The following is a 17,614-nucleotide window of genomic DNA, read 5'->3' on the forward strand; positions in this document are numbered from 1 at the left end:
ATATTCAAAACTAAAAATTTGTCACTAGAAAATATTAAATAAGACATGCATTTAATATAAATATTATATTCAATCCCGCACGTTCCCATATAAATTTTCAGTTATTTAATTTCATGATGAATGTCTGGACTCCTAATGGCATTCATTAAAGGGACTTAAAATAAATAATAAATAAATACACAAATATATTTATAATGGGCACAATTCCTCTACTAGTCACATGAATCAATTTATGATATAATTGTTTATTGGCCAAATATTTTGTAGTAGAATCTAAAGGACATGTATGTAAACAGATAATATCAATTGACCATAAACAACAAAATTAAAAATTTAGAAATCTATACAAAATATTTTTGAAAGTCAAAATCAATTTATGTACTCATTCATAGTTATGTATTTCACCCAGCCTTTAAAAAAACAAATTTACAAATTGTTTGTGTAAAAAATTAGATTTCCATATATGATTCACGGCATTAAATGTAAGTAATTTTTATAGGTCCTTGATAATTATTTATTGTTTTTTATTTACTCATAATAATATTTAACATTAAGTCAAAAATTCAAATAAAAAGTTTAACATTATTGGAAGAGTACTACAGCTTCAAAACCAAGCAATATTATATATATATATATATATATATATTTATTTATTTGTGGATATATTCTTCTCATTGTTTTAAAATTTGGAGGGGATTAAGGTCACAATTATGATTAATGCAATTGCTGTAATTGTGATAATTGCCATATAAATTGTGGTGTCTATTGTGTTGAGTTTTTTTATAATTAAAAATATTTTTGAATTTGAAATTGTCTAATATGTCAGATATGACCTCATTATAGTGATTTGGAGTAAGACCCCAATTACGGTATGATGCGGTTGTGGTTATCACCACAACCACGATATTACAGTTTGTATTGGGTGATGTTGTCTATAATTTAAAATAATAATTTTCTGATAGAATATATTGAAGAGGGTGTGCTTTCACCCTTGCCTAAATCCGTGCATCCCTGAATTACCTGCAATGACCTTAAGGAGTCCTTGCACCACAGCAGCTAGGTGAGCACTAGTTCCAGAGATTAGCCAAAACTGTTCATTCCTCCACCATTGCTCTAACTCTACCCCAGACCACTTTACCTCTAGAATAGCCAACAATACTAGGCATATTGTGATGGTGAGCAAGTAGACTAAGAATGCAACACTAAGAGTTTGAACAATGAAATATCCGGAAAATAGAGAGAGTGCAGGGAGGAAGCAATATACAACAAGGAAGATTGAGGTGAAAGGGTAGATGCCAACATTAAGGTATGAGATACGTTGGAGAAATTTGAGTTTCCTACTAGCAAGAAAGGCATTGTTTTGAGAGAAGAAGATCTCAACGGAGCCAGTGGCCCATCTCAACACTTGGTGTAATCGATCAGTGAGATTGATAGGTGCTGATCCACGAAAGGCATCTCGTTTTGTTACACAATACACAGAGCGCCATCCACGGTTGTGCATGCGATACCCTGTAACAACATCTTCTGTCACTGACCCATAAATCCATCCCACTCTGTCTCCCCATTCTGTCTTGTCCTCATACCTGTGTGTAATATACCATCATTTAATTGTGTACTAAGAAAATAAGAATGAAATATATTTAATTTTGACACAACGATAAAGTTGTTGCTTAATGATCATGAAATGTTCAAATCTTGGAAACAACCTCTCGATTTTCTTGCAAGATAAGGCATGTATACCTTGTGCAATAGACTGCCCATTTTAGAACAATGATATCATCTCCTAAATAATATCTCAAATCTTATCCCATACCAAAGATAATGAAGTAAAAATATATAATAAATGTTTACATTTTTTAATTGACATATAATGTTTAAATTAGTGTGAGACATAATTTGAGAGATAATATATGTGTTCCCCTTTTTATGTTTGATTTGTAAATAGGTTCAAATAACTTTTTTCTACCTATAGTTTATATTGATTTTGAATTTGATCATTATATTTTACATTACTTACCAACAAGATATGACTGAGACAGCTTCAGCCACAGCAGTAGCATCAAGTGGCTCACGAGGGACCCTAAGAACACCAGGTGGACGTCCAAACTTGACGGCAGGATGGTCTGCCAAAGGACGACCTTGAAACTCAGCGACTATTATGCTCTCAGACAACATGGTAGAATTACCAAAGCGCTTGGGCAGTAGGTTGATATCTAGATCTTGATCTAATTCACTAAGATTCAATGTTGATGTTTCAGATCCTTCACTCTTTTTAGGATCTTTTATATCCACCTTGGGTGGTTCAAAACCGTAGAGTGCAAACCTTCGAAACATGCATCCAGTTCCCACATAGAATGGGCCTTGAACACCATCAAGGGCTCGCATGTTTCCATCAAAGAAGACAGTGTTGTGATTAGCATAACGATCAGAGGGATCAATGCCTTCAAATCTTTGCGGGAATTGAATATAGCATATATCCTCTCCACCTCTGTCCATCATGAAGCACATTCCTTCTCTTAATGCTTTGCAATTGTAGAAGTAGTGATCACAATCAAGGTTGAGAATAAATGGCCCATTTGACAAAATAGCAGATGCTCGAACTAGTGCATTCATTGCACCAGCTTTCTTATTATGATCATAACCTGGTCTCTTTTCTCGAGAAACATATACAAACATTGGTAATCGTGTATCTATATCTGAGAAGTCTATTATCTTATCATCTCCACTTCCCATTAACGGATCAGGACTTGGTGGCTTCAACATCACCTATTCATATATGCATAAGCAAACTTTAATTATGAAAAATTAAACATATGTCTAAGTGAAATTTTATGATCATGTTGGTGTTAAGATATATAAGCATGCTCCTATTTAGTCATTGAAATGGAACAGGCTACAAGGTTAAGAGTAGGGATCCACTGTAAGTACAAGAAAAAATAAATAAAAAATAAAAAACAATATAATACAAGGTTAAGCATTATTTTTGTCACTAAAATTAAACGAAAATAAAAAATAACTCCTCAATCTGGTACTGGAGAGGATCCTAGTTCCAGAGTTTAAAGGTTCTTTGTAGGAAAAATAGAAAAATACATGTCTTAACTTTTTTAGTTGAGATGACATGTTTTCATTTATGTGAGACATGATTTAGGACATCAGAACCTTATTCCTTTAAAGGGACATTGTTGTTACGAGTCGCATAAAAAATTGTTAATAAAAAACTATTGCAACAACAATGGGGTCAGAATCCTCTCTAATACTCGAGAGACGAGTGTTGCTTTTCCTTTGACAACACGTACTGAAGATGAGTCTCGTTCACGACAACGACCTATTCTTGTTATTATAATTTTCATAACAATACTTTTGTGGTGGGATCCTATCCAGTATTGGAAAGTTCAATACTATATCTATATTATGACATTTGGCACCAATTTTTTCAATGGTGCATATCTGTACTTTTTTGCATTAAAAAATCTGAAATATCTATTTCCCCTCATATTCTAATATTGGAGGGTCAAGTACCGGAAGGGACTTCAGTTTAATACTTTTGGCTAGGGCTCGGAGTAAGTATTTAGAAGTATAATCTCACTATTAAATTGTTCTTATTATATATTTGTATTATTAATTAATGTAGTGGAAAACTAATTATGTAGTTGACATACTTGAAGTATTCCAGCATGGTCACTTCTAGAGTGCTCCCGAGAAGAAGAGGCCCAAGTACCAGGCCAATGGGTTCCATCAGCCATCCATGTTGCCTTCAATACTTTGATTGGCTCTGAAGGGTCAGCTCCACTCTCCTTCATGTGTTTCATCATCTTCATTTCTTCCCTTGCATTAAATGCATCTGATCTTCTCCTTATTGAATCTGGAAGACCATTTATACGTATCTTGAACTCATCATACTCCCTCTTGACTCTCCTTCTATCTTTCACAAAATCTATTCTTCTTTTATTCTTTGTTGGATCAACTTTTAAGCTGAAGTAAGTGTCCGGGTTCCTCGGTTCGATATTGTGTTTTCGGCAAAAGGGAACCCATAAATCAGCAAAACTCGCAGCCTCAGCCATCGCTTCAAATGTCAATAGAGCACCTCCATCATCAGAAAGGTAACATGCAAGCTTTTCCACAGGGTAATCAACGGCTAATATGGATAAAATTGTATTGGCAGTAACAAGAACTGGCTCCTTTTCAGGATCTGCAGTGGAGACAAAGAGGTCCATACCAGGTAGATCAGAGCGTCCTGTGGGATTGGATGGCGAAGGACTATCGAACTTTTCATGAAGAACTTCAAGGTCAGTGGAACGATTAACAGGGCACAACTTTGGAATCTGATCAAGTATCCATGAGAAACCAAACCATATCTCACAAACAATTGACATTAACCATAACCATATTGCATCTTCATTGGGATGCACCACTCTCCACTGTAAAAAGAAGGCCAATACTACTAATCGAATTGCAATAAGCAACCTGCAAAACCACAAGTTACAATTACAATTACTATGGATAAGTGATTTAAAGTGTGGATTGCATCACTTAATGCAATCACAATATTGTGATTATGGTGACTGTCGTACCCGCATTTACATCATAATTGTGGTGTGATACAAAACCACAATGACACAGTTGTATCTAACCATAGTGCAACTGTATCGAATCACATTTGAATCGTATTAAGTTACATCAAATTCAAAAATATTTTTTAATTATAAAATAATTCACACTGCAACGATCGCAATCGTAATAACTACATCAACCGTAATTGTAATAACCACAACCGTTACTACAATTGTGATTACAATTGCAATTTTAAACACTGCATGAATTAAGTCATTTTAATTCATTATAATCAAAATAAATACAAGATAATTAAGGATAATAAAAATCTAACCTGTAAGGACTCATGATGGAGGATGGTATAGGTGTTTTCCGACTCAAAGGTTTCCACGGCTTATCCGTTGGATCAAGCATTCCTCCTCGAAGGCCATCATCACCATCATCACCGTACATATCATCCGGGGGCCAATAAGCATTGCCAACCCCATATGTTCCTTTCGTTTCAAACAACCACCTATTGTGGTCAAATTCTCCATTTTGATTCCTCTTCATAACGGACATGTTTGTATCATGTTTTCCATTTGGTGCAGGTAATGGAAGTGCCCCACTAGAATAATCTGGGGTATCATCATCATAATCCCCTATTCTGTATGGCTCCTTACAACCAGGACAGAGATTGTTTTCTTTTTGTGCATCTATAAAGCAATCTCTGCAAATCTTGAACCTAAATTGAATTCAAATTATTTTATAAAATTTTATTACTTTCAATTTATTGTTTAAAATATAATTAAAATAATAAAAATCCAGAAATGTTGATCATTATCATATTGCACCTCAATGACATATAGCATGTATGTACTTACCTACACTCACATGGCATCACATCATTTCCTCTCTCATCCTTCATGACCTTGCCATCACAAGCATGCATTGCACATGCAGAACCTCTAGAACCAGCCATTTGAGGGTGAGTAACTTCAGAATCAATCACCTTATCCATTAGATGAGCCCTAGTTACACTGTTGAATCCTCCTGTGAATAAAGAATTAGAAACATATTGTTCTTCAGCTTTCATAGCAATAGAAGTGTCTGAAGGTTCATGTTCTGGGGTAGGTGGAATATGAACAGTGTAATTCATATAGTCCCCAGATAATTCCGAAGACGTGTCAATATCTTCTCTTGACAAACTCACATATTTCCCACTTGATGTTCTTCTTGCGAACTTCACACTTGGCCCGCCGGAGCTGTCGCGAGCTCCGCCTTGAGAACTACCTGATGATCCTGGTCCTCCTCCAGAATTTCGCAAAGATTTCTTTGAAGGTTGGCTAGACATTGTTTCCAACAATTGATACACCAATATCTCTTATTTAGTTTTCTAGCAAAAAAGAAAGAAAAGAAAATCTGTACGTAACTTATTATAGAAGAAAAACTTTGCTCATGAAACTATTCTAGCTATGTTTGAAATAGGAAATGAAACCAAATTTGAATAACAGTAATTAACCATAGGAGGATGTCTTAGACTGGGAAGCCATCGTTTTTGCCCTATTGTTACAATGAAGAATATTAAGGAAAAGTCAAAATATTCTTGCGAGGAAAATGAAACAATTTTGATTGACAAATGAGAGAGATTTGCGAGAACACAGAATTTTGGCGGAGAAGATGGATTTATGGAAAGACTAAGTCCTTTACCATAATGCTATTTTAAGTGTTGTCATTTTCGATTTTCTAGGACTGTGTACGTCGAGGAGAAAAAAACATAATTAGATGTGTTTTTCTTTCAACTTCTATTTCTATTATGTTAACAGTTTTCATGAATATTATTTCAATACTTTATTTAGTTAGAACATTTTTAACACATTATTATTATTGTTAACAATAAAGTTTTAAGTTACTATGATTATTGAAAGCCAAAAGAGGGAATGAAACATAATAGAATAAATATATGTAATAATAATTTATAAGTTTTATATAATGTCATTATATCATCCATAATTGAAATTTAATTAATATCATTGACTTTCTTAATTTATGCAATAATAATTTATGAGTTTTATATACTGTCATTGTATTATCCACCATTGGTATTTAATTAATGTAAGTTGAGGAGAAAAAACATAATTAGGTGTGGTTTTCTTTCAACTTCTATTTCTATTATGTTAAAAGTTTTCATGAACATTATTCCAATACTTTATTTAGTTAGAACATTTTGAATACATTATTATTATTATACAATAAAGTTTGAAGTTATTATTGAAAGTGCAATGTGTCAAGGATATCACTACAAATGTTTTGCCTATGTTTTGATGAAGACAAGATTCTATTAAAGCTTGAAGATGACTCAACAATCAACATGCCTAAAGCTCATTTGGTCATATCTAGACTAGGATATAAATAGAGTCATTATTCTAAGTAGTCTGGGATGTGTGCCGTAGTAAGTGAGTATAGGTGAGGTGAACCTATGTGCAAATCTCTCAAGCCATTTTAATTGTCATATCACATCCATGAGACATATCATCTAGTTAATTGTATGTTCATGCATTAATCATACATGTTATATGTGCATATTAGGCATAATATAATTGCTATAACATGTATAGCAGTTAAGCATAACATATGAGAAGTTTACCTTTTGAACCACGTATCTTAATATCCTAGCTAATCGATTAACTCAACTATTTTTCTGTTATATCAGTGTTTCTGTTACAACTGTTTTCTGTTTCAATTACGTTGCACTGGTTAATCGATTAACAGGTTGCCTTAATCGATTAACAGGTCTGATTTCTATTTTAACCGTTTAACTGTTTGCAACGAATCCAACTGTAAAAACTGCCTAGTATAAATAGAGGCAACTTCCAAAAAACTGCAGCATTACATTCCATTGTATAGGATTGGTTTTAGAGAGCATATTTCATTTTGTATTCTGTTTTTGCAAGAGAGTTGCATGTGTGAGGAAGAGAGTTACGATGCTCAATTGATTTTTTATTTGCATATTGTTTTTCACATTCTGATGCTCATTCTTATCTTGCTCACATGTTCATGCATTATTTGTAAAGATTGTTAGAGAGATATAATTTATTACTGTTTTTGATTAACTCACATTTTCTTGATGGCTTGAGTGATTTGTGAGTGGGTTAGTCTTAAGGTCTTTACTTGTAATATTTCAAGCATTATTGTGCTAATAATACCTTGCTGTTTTAATCTGTTATTGTGTATTTTGGATTGATCTCTTGGTGTCGTACCACCATAGAGATTGAGATTCTTCACCGAGACTAGGAGGTCTTGATTTGAGAGAAAGAATCTTGGCTGAGGCTGTTTCCCAAGAAAGGTAGAGTCAAACCAAGGGTTTATGTGTTCTAGATTTCAAGAAAGAAGTGTCCTATGTTTTTGTAAATTGAGTTGGTGTGTGTGAGCATACGTATATTCAATATTGTGAAGAAGAAAATCTCCCAAGATCAGAAAATCTCCCAATATTGTGTAGTTTGCAGTGGACCACAAACGAACCAGGATAAAAATCTATCTTTGCACGTTGTTCTCTCCCTAAATCTTCTTTATTTTTCTTGATGTTTCAATTTGATTTAATAGCTGATATTTTGCATAATTGTTCACTGACATATGCTTATTAATAGTGCTTAATAATATCCACTTTATCTATGTTCAATTGATTTTAAATAACTGTGCAATTTGCCTCTCTGATCATTATGTTATGTGCATGTGTTAATCGATTAATACTAGGTGTTAATCGATTAATTGAGTTGTTTCCAGAATTGGGTTTTGGTGCAAGAAGCGGTGATTGATAACTGCTACACCTATTCAACCCCCACCCCCCCATTCTAGGTGTTCCTAGGCCATTGATACCTAACAAGTGGTATCAGAGCTAGTACGACGTGCTAGCTCAACCGTATTTGTGTGATCCTTAGGGAATTTAAATGGGTTCCACCAACTCCTCTGGTGGTGATGGCGCATTCATTAACTGCCCTCCCGTATTCAGTGGCGAGAGTTACGCCTACTGGAAAGTCCGAATGAAGATCTTCATAGAGGCTATTGATTCAAACATTTGGGAATCTGTAATCAGTGGTCCATTCGTCCCACTTCCCTTAGTGGATGGCGAACTGAAAGAAAAGCCCAAAAGCTTATGGACCGATGAGGAGCACAAGAAGGTCTAGTTCAACCTTCGCGCCAAAAATATAATTACCTCGGCCCTATCTTTCTCAATGTCAAAGTGCCAAGGAAATGTGGGACACTTTACAAGTGACTCACGAGGGCACTAGCGAGGTCAAGCGCACTAGGCTAAATGCGTTGACACATGAATACGAATTATTTCGTATGTTGCCAAGTGAATCGATTAGCGACATGCAAAAGCGATTCACTCACATTATTAATCATCTTATTGCTCTACATAAAATATTTACCAGAGGAGAATTCACTAATAAAGTTTTACGCTGTCTTGACAGGAGATGGCAACCTAAAGTGACAGCAATCATGGATTCCAAGGATCTAGATTTCGTGCCTTTGGCAACACTGTTCGGAAAGCTTCAAGAGCATGAGATGGAGCTTAGGCGTCTGACCATGCATGAGGAATCTGATCGAAAAAAGAAAGGAATATCTCTTAAAGCTACAATATCACAATCCACTGAAGAGATGGATAATGACGACTCTGACTCAGACATTGATGAAGAAACGTTAAACCTTCTAGTGCGAAAATTTGGAAAGTTTCTAAAGAAGAAAGGAGGACTTAGGCGATTTCAAAAGAAAGAAGCGCGAGAATCAACTAAGAAAGGCAAGAACAAGGAGCGCTTCACTTGCCATGAATGTGGTAAGTCGGGTCACATGAAATTTCAGTGTCCCACTTACTTGAAGAAGGTTGATTCAGAGAAGAGCACTCCCCAGGACTTCAAATTGAAAAAGGCATACATTGTTTGGGATGTACCGGAGGAAGAAACAACATCAAGCACCTCGGATGAAGAGGAGACCGCAAAGTTGTGCCTAATGACCATAACAGATGAGGCTTGCAGATCAGGTAGTAAGGATGCTACAAATGAGATATATTTTGACACATCATCCTCTTCTTATGATTCTCCCTCATATGATGTTTTATATGATGCTTATGTTGAGATGCATGAAGAGCTTAAGAAATTAGCAAAAATTAGTGTTGATAGAAAAAGAATAATTTTGCTAAATGGTGAAAAAATAATTCAATTACAAAAAGAATTAGATGAGCTAAAATTGGAAAATGAAACTTTAGATCTAATATTTTCTTGTACTTCATGCGACTGCTCTAAAAATAATTTATGTCAAACAACTACTTGTGAGTCTTGCGAGGACTTGAAAAACGAGAATTTTAAACTAAATGAAAAACTCGCAAAACTTACAAATAGTAAACACCAATTAGACACTCTGCTTAGTAAAACGTTAGTGACCACACTGGATTAGGGTATGTTCCCCCATCCCATACAAATAGACCATATAGGAGACCTCTAGCTCGTCCATATAAAAAGTCTAATAAGAAAAGTAGAGTCCCTACATGTTTTTATTGTGGCACATATGGCCACACCTCTAACTCCTGCTACATCCGGAGATATGGGATACCCAGTGGTGTTTACGCATGGGTAAGAAAGGGAGATAACTCCCTTGTTACTAATAGAAAAGGACCCAACATAATTTGGATACCTGAAACTAGCAGGTGATCTATTTTGCAGGTATGTCTCCGAACACATGGGAAAAACTAGTTTCTTGATAGCGGCTGTTCGAGACATATGATTGGAGACAAGTCAAAATTCCTAGATTTGTGATTAAAAGAAAGGGGTTTCGTCCCTTATGGAGATAACAACAAAGGAAGAATCTTAGGCACCAGAAAGATTGGAAACTCAACTCTAATTTGGCCTTAGCTCTAGTCATAGGACCTTATTAACCTTTTTTCGCCCTTGGCTCATAACTTGGCCTACGAGGTTTGAAATGGCAAATAGTCAAACGATGTCATTATAAATGACCTTCGAAGTTTTGATGAAGACAAGATCTTACATGGAAGCTTGAAGACTTGGACATCTCAACAAACAACATACCACGAACTCAAGGTCATTGTCATAGAATCTATGATTATATTTTTACATTCTAGAGTCCTAAGATGGTTGCCTAGTATTGAGTCTTAGGGTAGGTAAACCCAAGATGGAAGTGTCTCACAAAGAGTCTAAAATAAAAATCACATAAAATGAGGCATAACATCAACACATAAATATATGATAATTAACACTCATGCATTTGAATTTAGCATACATGATTTTATGCATAAAGGTTTAATCATTTCTAAAATCATGATTGTATGATCATTCATCATATAGGGTGTTTACCATTTAAAGATTGAAAAACCATTTTTAATGAATTTAATCAGTTAACCCAGTTTGTAATCGATTAAGTCTTGGTGAAATCCTTAATCAATTAAGGAAAGTCATAATCGATTAAATGGAGCTATAGTAGTTAACCTCTCAGGATTTCTGTGTATTAATCAATTAAGTAATCTTTTAATCGATTAAGTCATAAATGAAAGTCTGTTTTTAAAAACCCGTTAATCGATTAACATGACAATTTAATCAATTAATATATATTATATCGGTTATAAGCTAATTCTGTTATTTTGAAACAGAACCCATTCCATTTTTAAAACATCAGAAAAGCGGGATTGGTGATCCGCGACACCTATTCACCCCCCTCTAGGTGCAATCATACCTTATTGGTACCCAACAAGTGTTATCAGAGCTAGTACGAAGGTGCTAGCTTGGCTTCTAAATTCGTTGATCCAAGGGATTAATCACTATGGGTTCTGCTAACCCTTTCGGCGGTGATGGCGCATCCATCAACCGCCCTTCGATTTACAATGGCGAAGGGTACGCCTACAGGAAGTTATGTATGCGAATATTTATAGAGGCTATAGACACAAAGATTTGGAATTCTGTTGTCAACGGGCATTTAACTCTACTTCACTTAGTGGATGGTGAACCCAAAGAAAAACCAAAGGGATTATGGACTAACGAAGAAAGACGTAAAGTCCAGCATAATCTCAAGGCAAAGAACATTATAACCTCTACCTTATCATACGATGAATTCTTTTGGGTGTCACAATGCCAAAATGCAAAAGAAATATGGGATACTTTGCAAGTAACCCACGAAGGCACAAGTGAGGTTAAGCGTGCAAGATTGAATGCGTTAATCCATGAATATGAGTTGTTTCATATGTTTCCAAATGAGTTAATTAATGAAATTAAAAAACAATTCACCCATATTGTTAACCATTTAATTGCATTAGATAAGTGTTTTGCTATTGGTGAACTTACTAACAAAGTGTTGCATTGTCTTGATAGGAAATAACAGCCCAAGGTAACCGCAATTATGGAGTTGAAAGACTTGGATACAATGTCGCTAGTAACTCTCTTTGGAAAAATCATCGACCAAATTTTCTCTATCCCTATCTCTTTATAATTCAGTCTTTATTGCTTCCTGTTTTGATTAGATTACTGTGATTAATTGCTTGCTGTGTTAATCTGTTGTTAGCCAAGAATCAATCGTAGGATAGTAAAAATCAAGAATTATCACAGTTTTTACGAAGCGATAAAACTAATTTTCAAAGTAAAACAATCAGGATAATCGATTAACGTTCTAATAATAATTGATTAAGTGAACTGACTTTAATCGATTAACCTATTGATAATTGATTAACTACAACAACTTTGAATTCTGCGCAAACATCGAAAAAGCGGGACTAATAATCCACGATACCTATTCAACCCCGGTATATAATCATACATTATTAATACCCAACAAGGTTTACATCTAAAGAAAAAATATTATTGGCCATGTTGGAGTACTGAAATATCATATTCAAGGAACACAACCAACCTCTAATAATTTTGTTGTAAATTTTAAATAATGTTTTAAGTTAGAGGCATAGAAGACCCATAAAGATTATAAAAAGAGTAATAGATACAAATAATATCTATACACTATCAATGTTAAATTTTATATATAATTACTATATTATTCATCATTTATTTGATTATTTTTTGATGTATAATGATTTAATGTGAATAATAAACGATGCATTAACAATTTATAAAATTTATATAGTATCAGTGTATGCGTTTTTCATACCATAAATAATTTAATTTGTTTTAAAATAAATTTTAAATATTTTTTAATATTATTTCGGTAATAAATTAATAATATATATATTTTTAATATAATACTATATTATTTCAGATTTATAGTTACATCTAGAGGGAGCGAGACTCGTCTCCAATAATAGAGGCGATAAAATAAGACAAAAAATGAAATGAAATTATAATTATATTCTTCTACTCTATAGACACTTCGAGTTTATGTGTTTTTTCACACCTGTCATTACTTACCTGTTATTATTATCTTCACAACCAACGCCTGAAAGTTCTCTGTATAAATTTTTTGTCTTGCCGTTGACATCAATAAACTTCTCCTACTTTTAAGTGATTGATTCATTATTTCAATATTCATTGTTTCTTCATCAAGAATGAGGCGCCACTTAACAAAACTCATTCGTTCCTCAAGGTTTGGGTTCAAACCATCAAAATCCTTGCTGGTAAAAATCGCCCTCTCTCTGTTCAATTTTGTATTAGATTATTCATGTAACTAATCAAGCTATATCTTAATGGATTCAGAACATTGCTCTTTTGGGTTATATTATATATATCATTTACAAAGTTTGCTGGATGATTCAACACAATATTGGGTATTTTTATTATAAACTTGTAATCCACTGGTAAACTATAAAACTTGTAAAATCATTCATATTTAGGGTTTGTTTAGTAGTTGGATTTTGGAGGAGATAGAAAGGAGAAGAATTGATAGCCATGAAATATATTTATGTGATGACTCCGAAGCCTTCCTTTTTTTCTTCTTTCCCCTCCAAATCCTAAGGGTCCATTTGCGAGTTGGGTTTTGGAAGGGAAGAAAGGAAAATGAAGGTTTGAGAGTCATAAAGTACATTTGTCATATAGTTCTGAAGCCTTCCCTATCCTTTCACCCCCTCCAAAATCCAACTCGCTGACGGACTCTTAGTTTTGCCATTCCAATATCCATTGAATTTTCATAATACTCTCACTCAGTGCTTTAAATTATGTTGAGTTTATGACAATTGTGGAAAATTGCCGAAAAAAGCGACTGATGTGGCCTCAACTGCGATGCAGATGCTGTGCTGCAAATACTCCCGAAACTGCAATAATACGATAATTGCAGAGTGCAATTTAAAACGTTGCTCTTACTTGAAGGATTAATATAAGAATCCGTATAAGAATTTTTATTTTTCTCCATGGATTGTGTCTAAGAATAACTGTTAATTATTAATTTGGTACATTTGTTGAGGGCCCACTTGTTTAGGTTTAAAAAAGTGATTCTTTGAAAAGCTGGAAAATATAGCTTTCAGTTTTTATTTTATTTTTGTGTGTGTAAAAGTTCAACCAAACAACTATGCAGGTGTCTAAAGTAAAATTTTCAATCATAATAATCTCTTTTTTTGTGTGTTGTAAAAGCTTAAACAAGGGGTATGGAATTGTTTACGAAGATGTGACTGATTAATGGCCGAAACTTTATTAATGCAGGTGAATTGGGAGATGGGGACCCATGGTACCTCAAGAAATACTAATGGTCAATCTTTATTCTTTGGCAACATGAATGGATATACCTCAAGAACCTATGTAAGATCTTGTTCTTCCTTGTCTGAAGATCAGCCAAAAGATAATTCTGTCTCTGATATGTTAGTAGATTCATTTGGAAGGTTGCACACTTACTTGAGAATATCCTTAACAGAGCGGTGCAATTTAAGGTGTCAGTATTGTATGCCGGAAGATGGTGTGGAGCTTACTCCTAGGCCTCAACTTTTAACGAAGGCTGAGATTCTGAGAGTAGCAAATCTGTTTGTAAGCGGCGGGGTAAATAAAATACGTTTGACTGGTGGTGAACCAACTGTGAGAAAGGATATTGAAGACATATGTTTGGAGTTGTCAAACTTGAAGGGACTTAGGACACTGTCCATGACTACCAATGGTATCGCCCTCGCAAGAAAACTCCCAAAGCTAAAAGAATGTGGACTTACTTCTGTGAACATTAGTTTAGATACTTTAATTCCAGCAAAATTTGAGCTTTTGACTAGGCGCAGAGGGCATGAAAAAGTGATGGATTCAATTAATGCTGCCATAGACCTTGGGTTTAATCCAGTCAAGGTATTTTTCGTCTTCTATCTTATTTGTGCACATTTTTCGTTTTGATCACCAACCATTGAGTAGTTTTGCTTTGGCCAAATTATTATGTTGTTCGAACTACTAACAGATTTTTACATATGAATTTTTCGTGTTTAAGGGCTAATAACCTCTACGGTTAACTTTTCATGTCAATGATGGATGCATTTAAAGTGTTTTGTACACTTCTATTCATTTCAGGTCAATTGTGTTGTAATGCGTGGATTCAATGATGATGAAATATGTGACTTTGTTGAGTTAACACGTGAAAAGCCAATTAATATCCGGTTTATAGAGTTCATGCCTTTTGATGGGAATGTTTGGAACGTCAAGAAACTTGTACCCTACACGGAAATGATGGATACAGTGGTAAGGTAGAATTCTGATAGGAAAGCTCACTTAATGAGTTTTTATTTCTGCTTATAGTAGATACCCTTTATAACCATTGTTCCCAATTAGGTTAAACGGTTTACAAGCTTAAAGAGACTTCAAGATCACCCTACAGATACAGCCAAGAATTTCACAATAGATGGACATCAAGGTAGAGTTTCATTTATCACGTCGATGACTGAACATTTTTGTGCTGGCTGCAATAGATTGCGACTACTAGCCGATGGAAACTTCAAAGTCTGTTTATTTGGTCCTTCAGAGGTAAGTTATGTCCTAGCTATCAAAATTCAGTATATTCTGCCTGTCGCTGAATTTGTTGATTACAATTTGACTAGAATGTGTAAAAATGTTAATGTTGTTTTTGGTGAATCTGCATGGTTACAACTGTTAATGATGATGGAAAGAAATTATAGGCTTTCTAAATCCAAACCTGTATTGAAAATTTGAAATGGAGGATTGAAAAGAGTGAACAAGGTCTGCATTAACAGAATTAGTATTTAAGGCCTTAATACTATTGAAAACCTTTAGCAATCTTGGATTTAAATAGGGTGTAGCGGATTCTTTGCAGCTAGCTGATGCCAATGTGAGGCCATGGTTCTGGTAGTTGTTTTATACAATTGGTCAATGGCTTTATAGAATAAAAGGAGAAAAAGTAGGCAGCGTTAGATTAGAACCTTGAATCTTAATTTCTTCTTCTGTGAGTTTTTTGTTAGATGTATTCTCAGTTTTGGGAGAAAGTGAAACTGTTGGACAATTTGTTATTAGACTGACATAAATTTCCGAAAATCGTTTGACAATTAAGTAGTCTGAAGTACACTGCAGAAAGTGGATTTATTTAGTCAAGCTTGAAGTATTTTGGTCAATGGGAAATTTTTGCGCAACAGATCTTTAACACAATTGATAGATTGTAGTTATTTAGTGCATATGCTATTTCATATGATATTCCATTTAGTTGTGGCCTTTTGGAGATTTCTTAGATGCATCATCCATCTAGGTTTTTAATATCATAAATATCTGCCCATCCATTTTGTTACTCATGTACTGTTGTACATTTGAGAATCACCTCGCATTTATTTTGGGGAATGGTACTGAAAGTAAAATGCATCTTGTACAATATTGCAATCATTGAACTTGATAAGTGCTCACCTTCTATAAGGTGATTGTTGATAGTAACAATGTGAATCTGTCATTAAACACATGCCATCTTTTGTGTAACTTAAGCAAAACATTTTTTTATTTTATTTCATTTCATTTTTTATATTCTTATATTTCTTCATTCTGTTGCAGGTTAGCTTAAGAGATCCCTTGCGAAATGGTGCAGATGATCGGGAGCTTAGAGAGATAATTGGGGCAGCGGTATGCAATATGCAGTTTTAGTTTTTCAAGGAAGATTAAGAATTTCATTATGATGATGATTTAGTACTTCTTTACCTTCTGTGCTAGGATCTATTATCCTCTTACATTATGATCTTAGCAATGCTGTAATAGAATTTCATTCACATCTAATTTTAATGTAGTTAGTCAAATTCTGCCCTACAAGATATGTGATTGCTTTTAATATGATTGTGTAGCAAAGCAAACACAACTGTGAATGGTCAGAGAAATACTTAAAATTTTAACTTAAATACAATTTTTTCAACCAATCACAGCTGATAATACATGGGATGACACAAATTGTGGGACAAAAGATGTACTCCAATAGTATACTACCTGAAATTGTATAGCAAACTTTATTTAAGCTATTCCATATGATCTTCTACTATTATGTTTATGAGTGCTTCCTTTTCCTTTGATTTAGGTTAAGAAGAAGAAAGCTTCACATGCTGGTATGTTCGACATAGCGAAGACAGCAAATAGGCCTATGATTCATATCGGCGGATAAGGTCTAATCATCTTTTTTTCTCCTTAAACTTTATCATTCAATTTCTTAGAAGATTGATTCCATAATTTACTGAGAAAACAACATCATTTGTCTCTGATTTCAGGCATCATATACTGTTAAAATTGCTTATATACCAGGCAACATGACTAGATCAGTCTAGAAGCAGCTTAAGATGAGAGTTGGAAAAGGATTTTCATTAATGATCAATTTAACTCCATGTGGGGGTGTCACAGTTTTGTAAATTCTACCTGAGCATATATTTTTATAAATTTGTCTACTTTTAGAATATATCAAAGGACAAAGGTGAGTGCTATACTGGTGAATAATGCAAATTTGGGCTTAGATTTTCAGATATTATCTAATTTTTATCCAATGGTAATTTACAATCCGAGCCTAAAATTTTGGTGTGGCTGTTGATTTTATCTCTTTAATGGAAGACATGACATAATGGAAATTTGAGAAGTCTTGTAATGCCTGTTACAATGCAGAAAGGATTATGCCTTGCAAGTCGATTTTGAAATATTTATAATTGCAA

The 17,614-nt window shown here is 34.2% G+C and overlaps 2 protein-coding genes across 3 annotated transcripts in view; one reads left to right on the top strand and one right to left on the bottom strand.

The window, feature by feature from the left end:
- The window catches only part of LOC109356011 (cellulose synthase-like protein D4), a 7,028-nt gene extending 853 nt beyond the window's left edge, over nucleotides 1–6,175 (bottom strand). The window contains exons 1-6 of one of the 2 annotated variants that reach the window (XM_019599329.1): nucleotides 6,053–6,175; nucleotides 5,415–5,926; nucleotides 4,886–5,275; nucleotides 3,660–4,464; nucleotides 2,018–2,766; nucleotides 1,021–1,583 (exon numbers count right to left, since the gene is read on the bottom strand). In XM_019599329.1, coding sequence (XP_019454874.1) covers nucleotides 1,021–1,583; nucleotides 2,018–2,766; nucleotides 3,660–4,464; nucleotides 4,886–5,275; nucleotides 5,415–5,884 — 2,977 coding nt within the window. In that variant the 5' untranslated portion in view covers nucleotides 5,885–5,926; nucleotides 6,053–6,175. Of the gene's footprint in view, nucleotides 1–1,020; nucleotides 1,584–2,017; nucleotides 2,767–3,659; nucleotides 4,465–4,885; nucleotides 5,276–5,414 lie in introns of both variants that reach the window. The other variant, XM_019599328.1, reaches the window with a different exon arrangement.
- On the top strand, nucleotides 12,914–17,433 carry LOC109355722 (GTP 3',8-cyclase, mitochondrial). The gene is made up of 7 exons (XM_019598914.1): nucleotides 12,914–13,153; nucleotides 14,172–14,792; nucleotides 15,009–15,176; nucleotides 15,267–15,458; nucleotides 16,485–16,553; nucleotides 16,996–17,080; nucleotides 17,183–17,433. Exons 1-6 carry the CDS (start codon nucleotides 13,085–13,087, stop codon nucleotides 17,077–17,079), a joined length of 1,203 nt encoding a protein of 400 aa, XP_019454459.1. The 5' UTR covers nucleotides 12,914–13,084; the 3' UTR covers nucleotide 17,080; nucleotides 17,183–17,433.

The sequence above is a fragment of the Lupinus angustifolius genome, chromosome LG09 (assembly GCF_001865875.1).
Source record: "Lupinus angustifolius cultivar Tanjil chromosome LG09, LupAngTanjil_v1.0, whole genome shotgun sequence".
Lineage (NCBI taxonomy): Eukaryota > Viridiplantae > Streptophyta > Magnoliopsida > Fabales > Fabaceae > Lupinus > Lupinus angustifolius.

Bases quoted from the DNA above. Each gene is read 5' to 3' on its own strand.
- LOC109355722 (XM_019598914.1), top strand. From the start codon at position 13,085: ATGAGGCGCCACTTAACAAAACTCATTCGTTCCTCAAGGTTTGGGTTC. The intron at 14,793-15,008 runs GTATTTTTCGTC...TATTCATTTCAG, and splicing joins TTGGGTTTAATCCAGTCAAG to GTCAATTGTGTTGTAATGCG. The intron at 15,459-16,484 runs GTAAGTTATGTC...ATTCTGTTGCAG, and splicing joins GTTTATTTGGTCCTTCAGAG to GTTAGCTTAAGAGATCCCTT.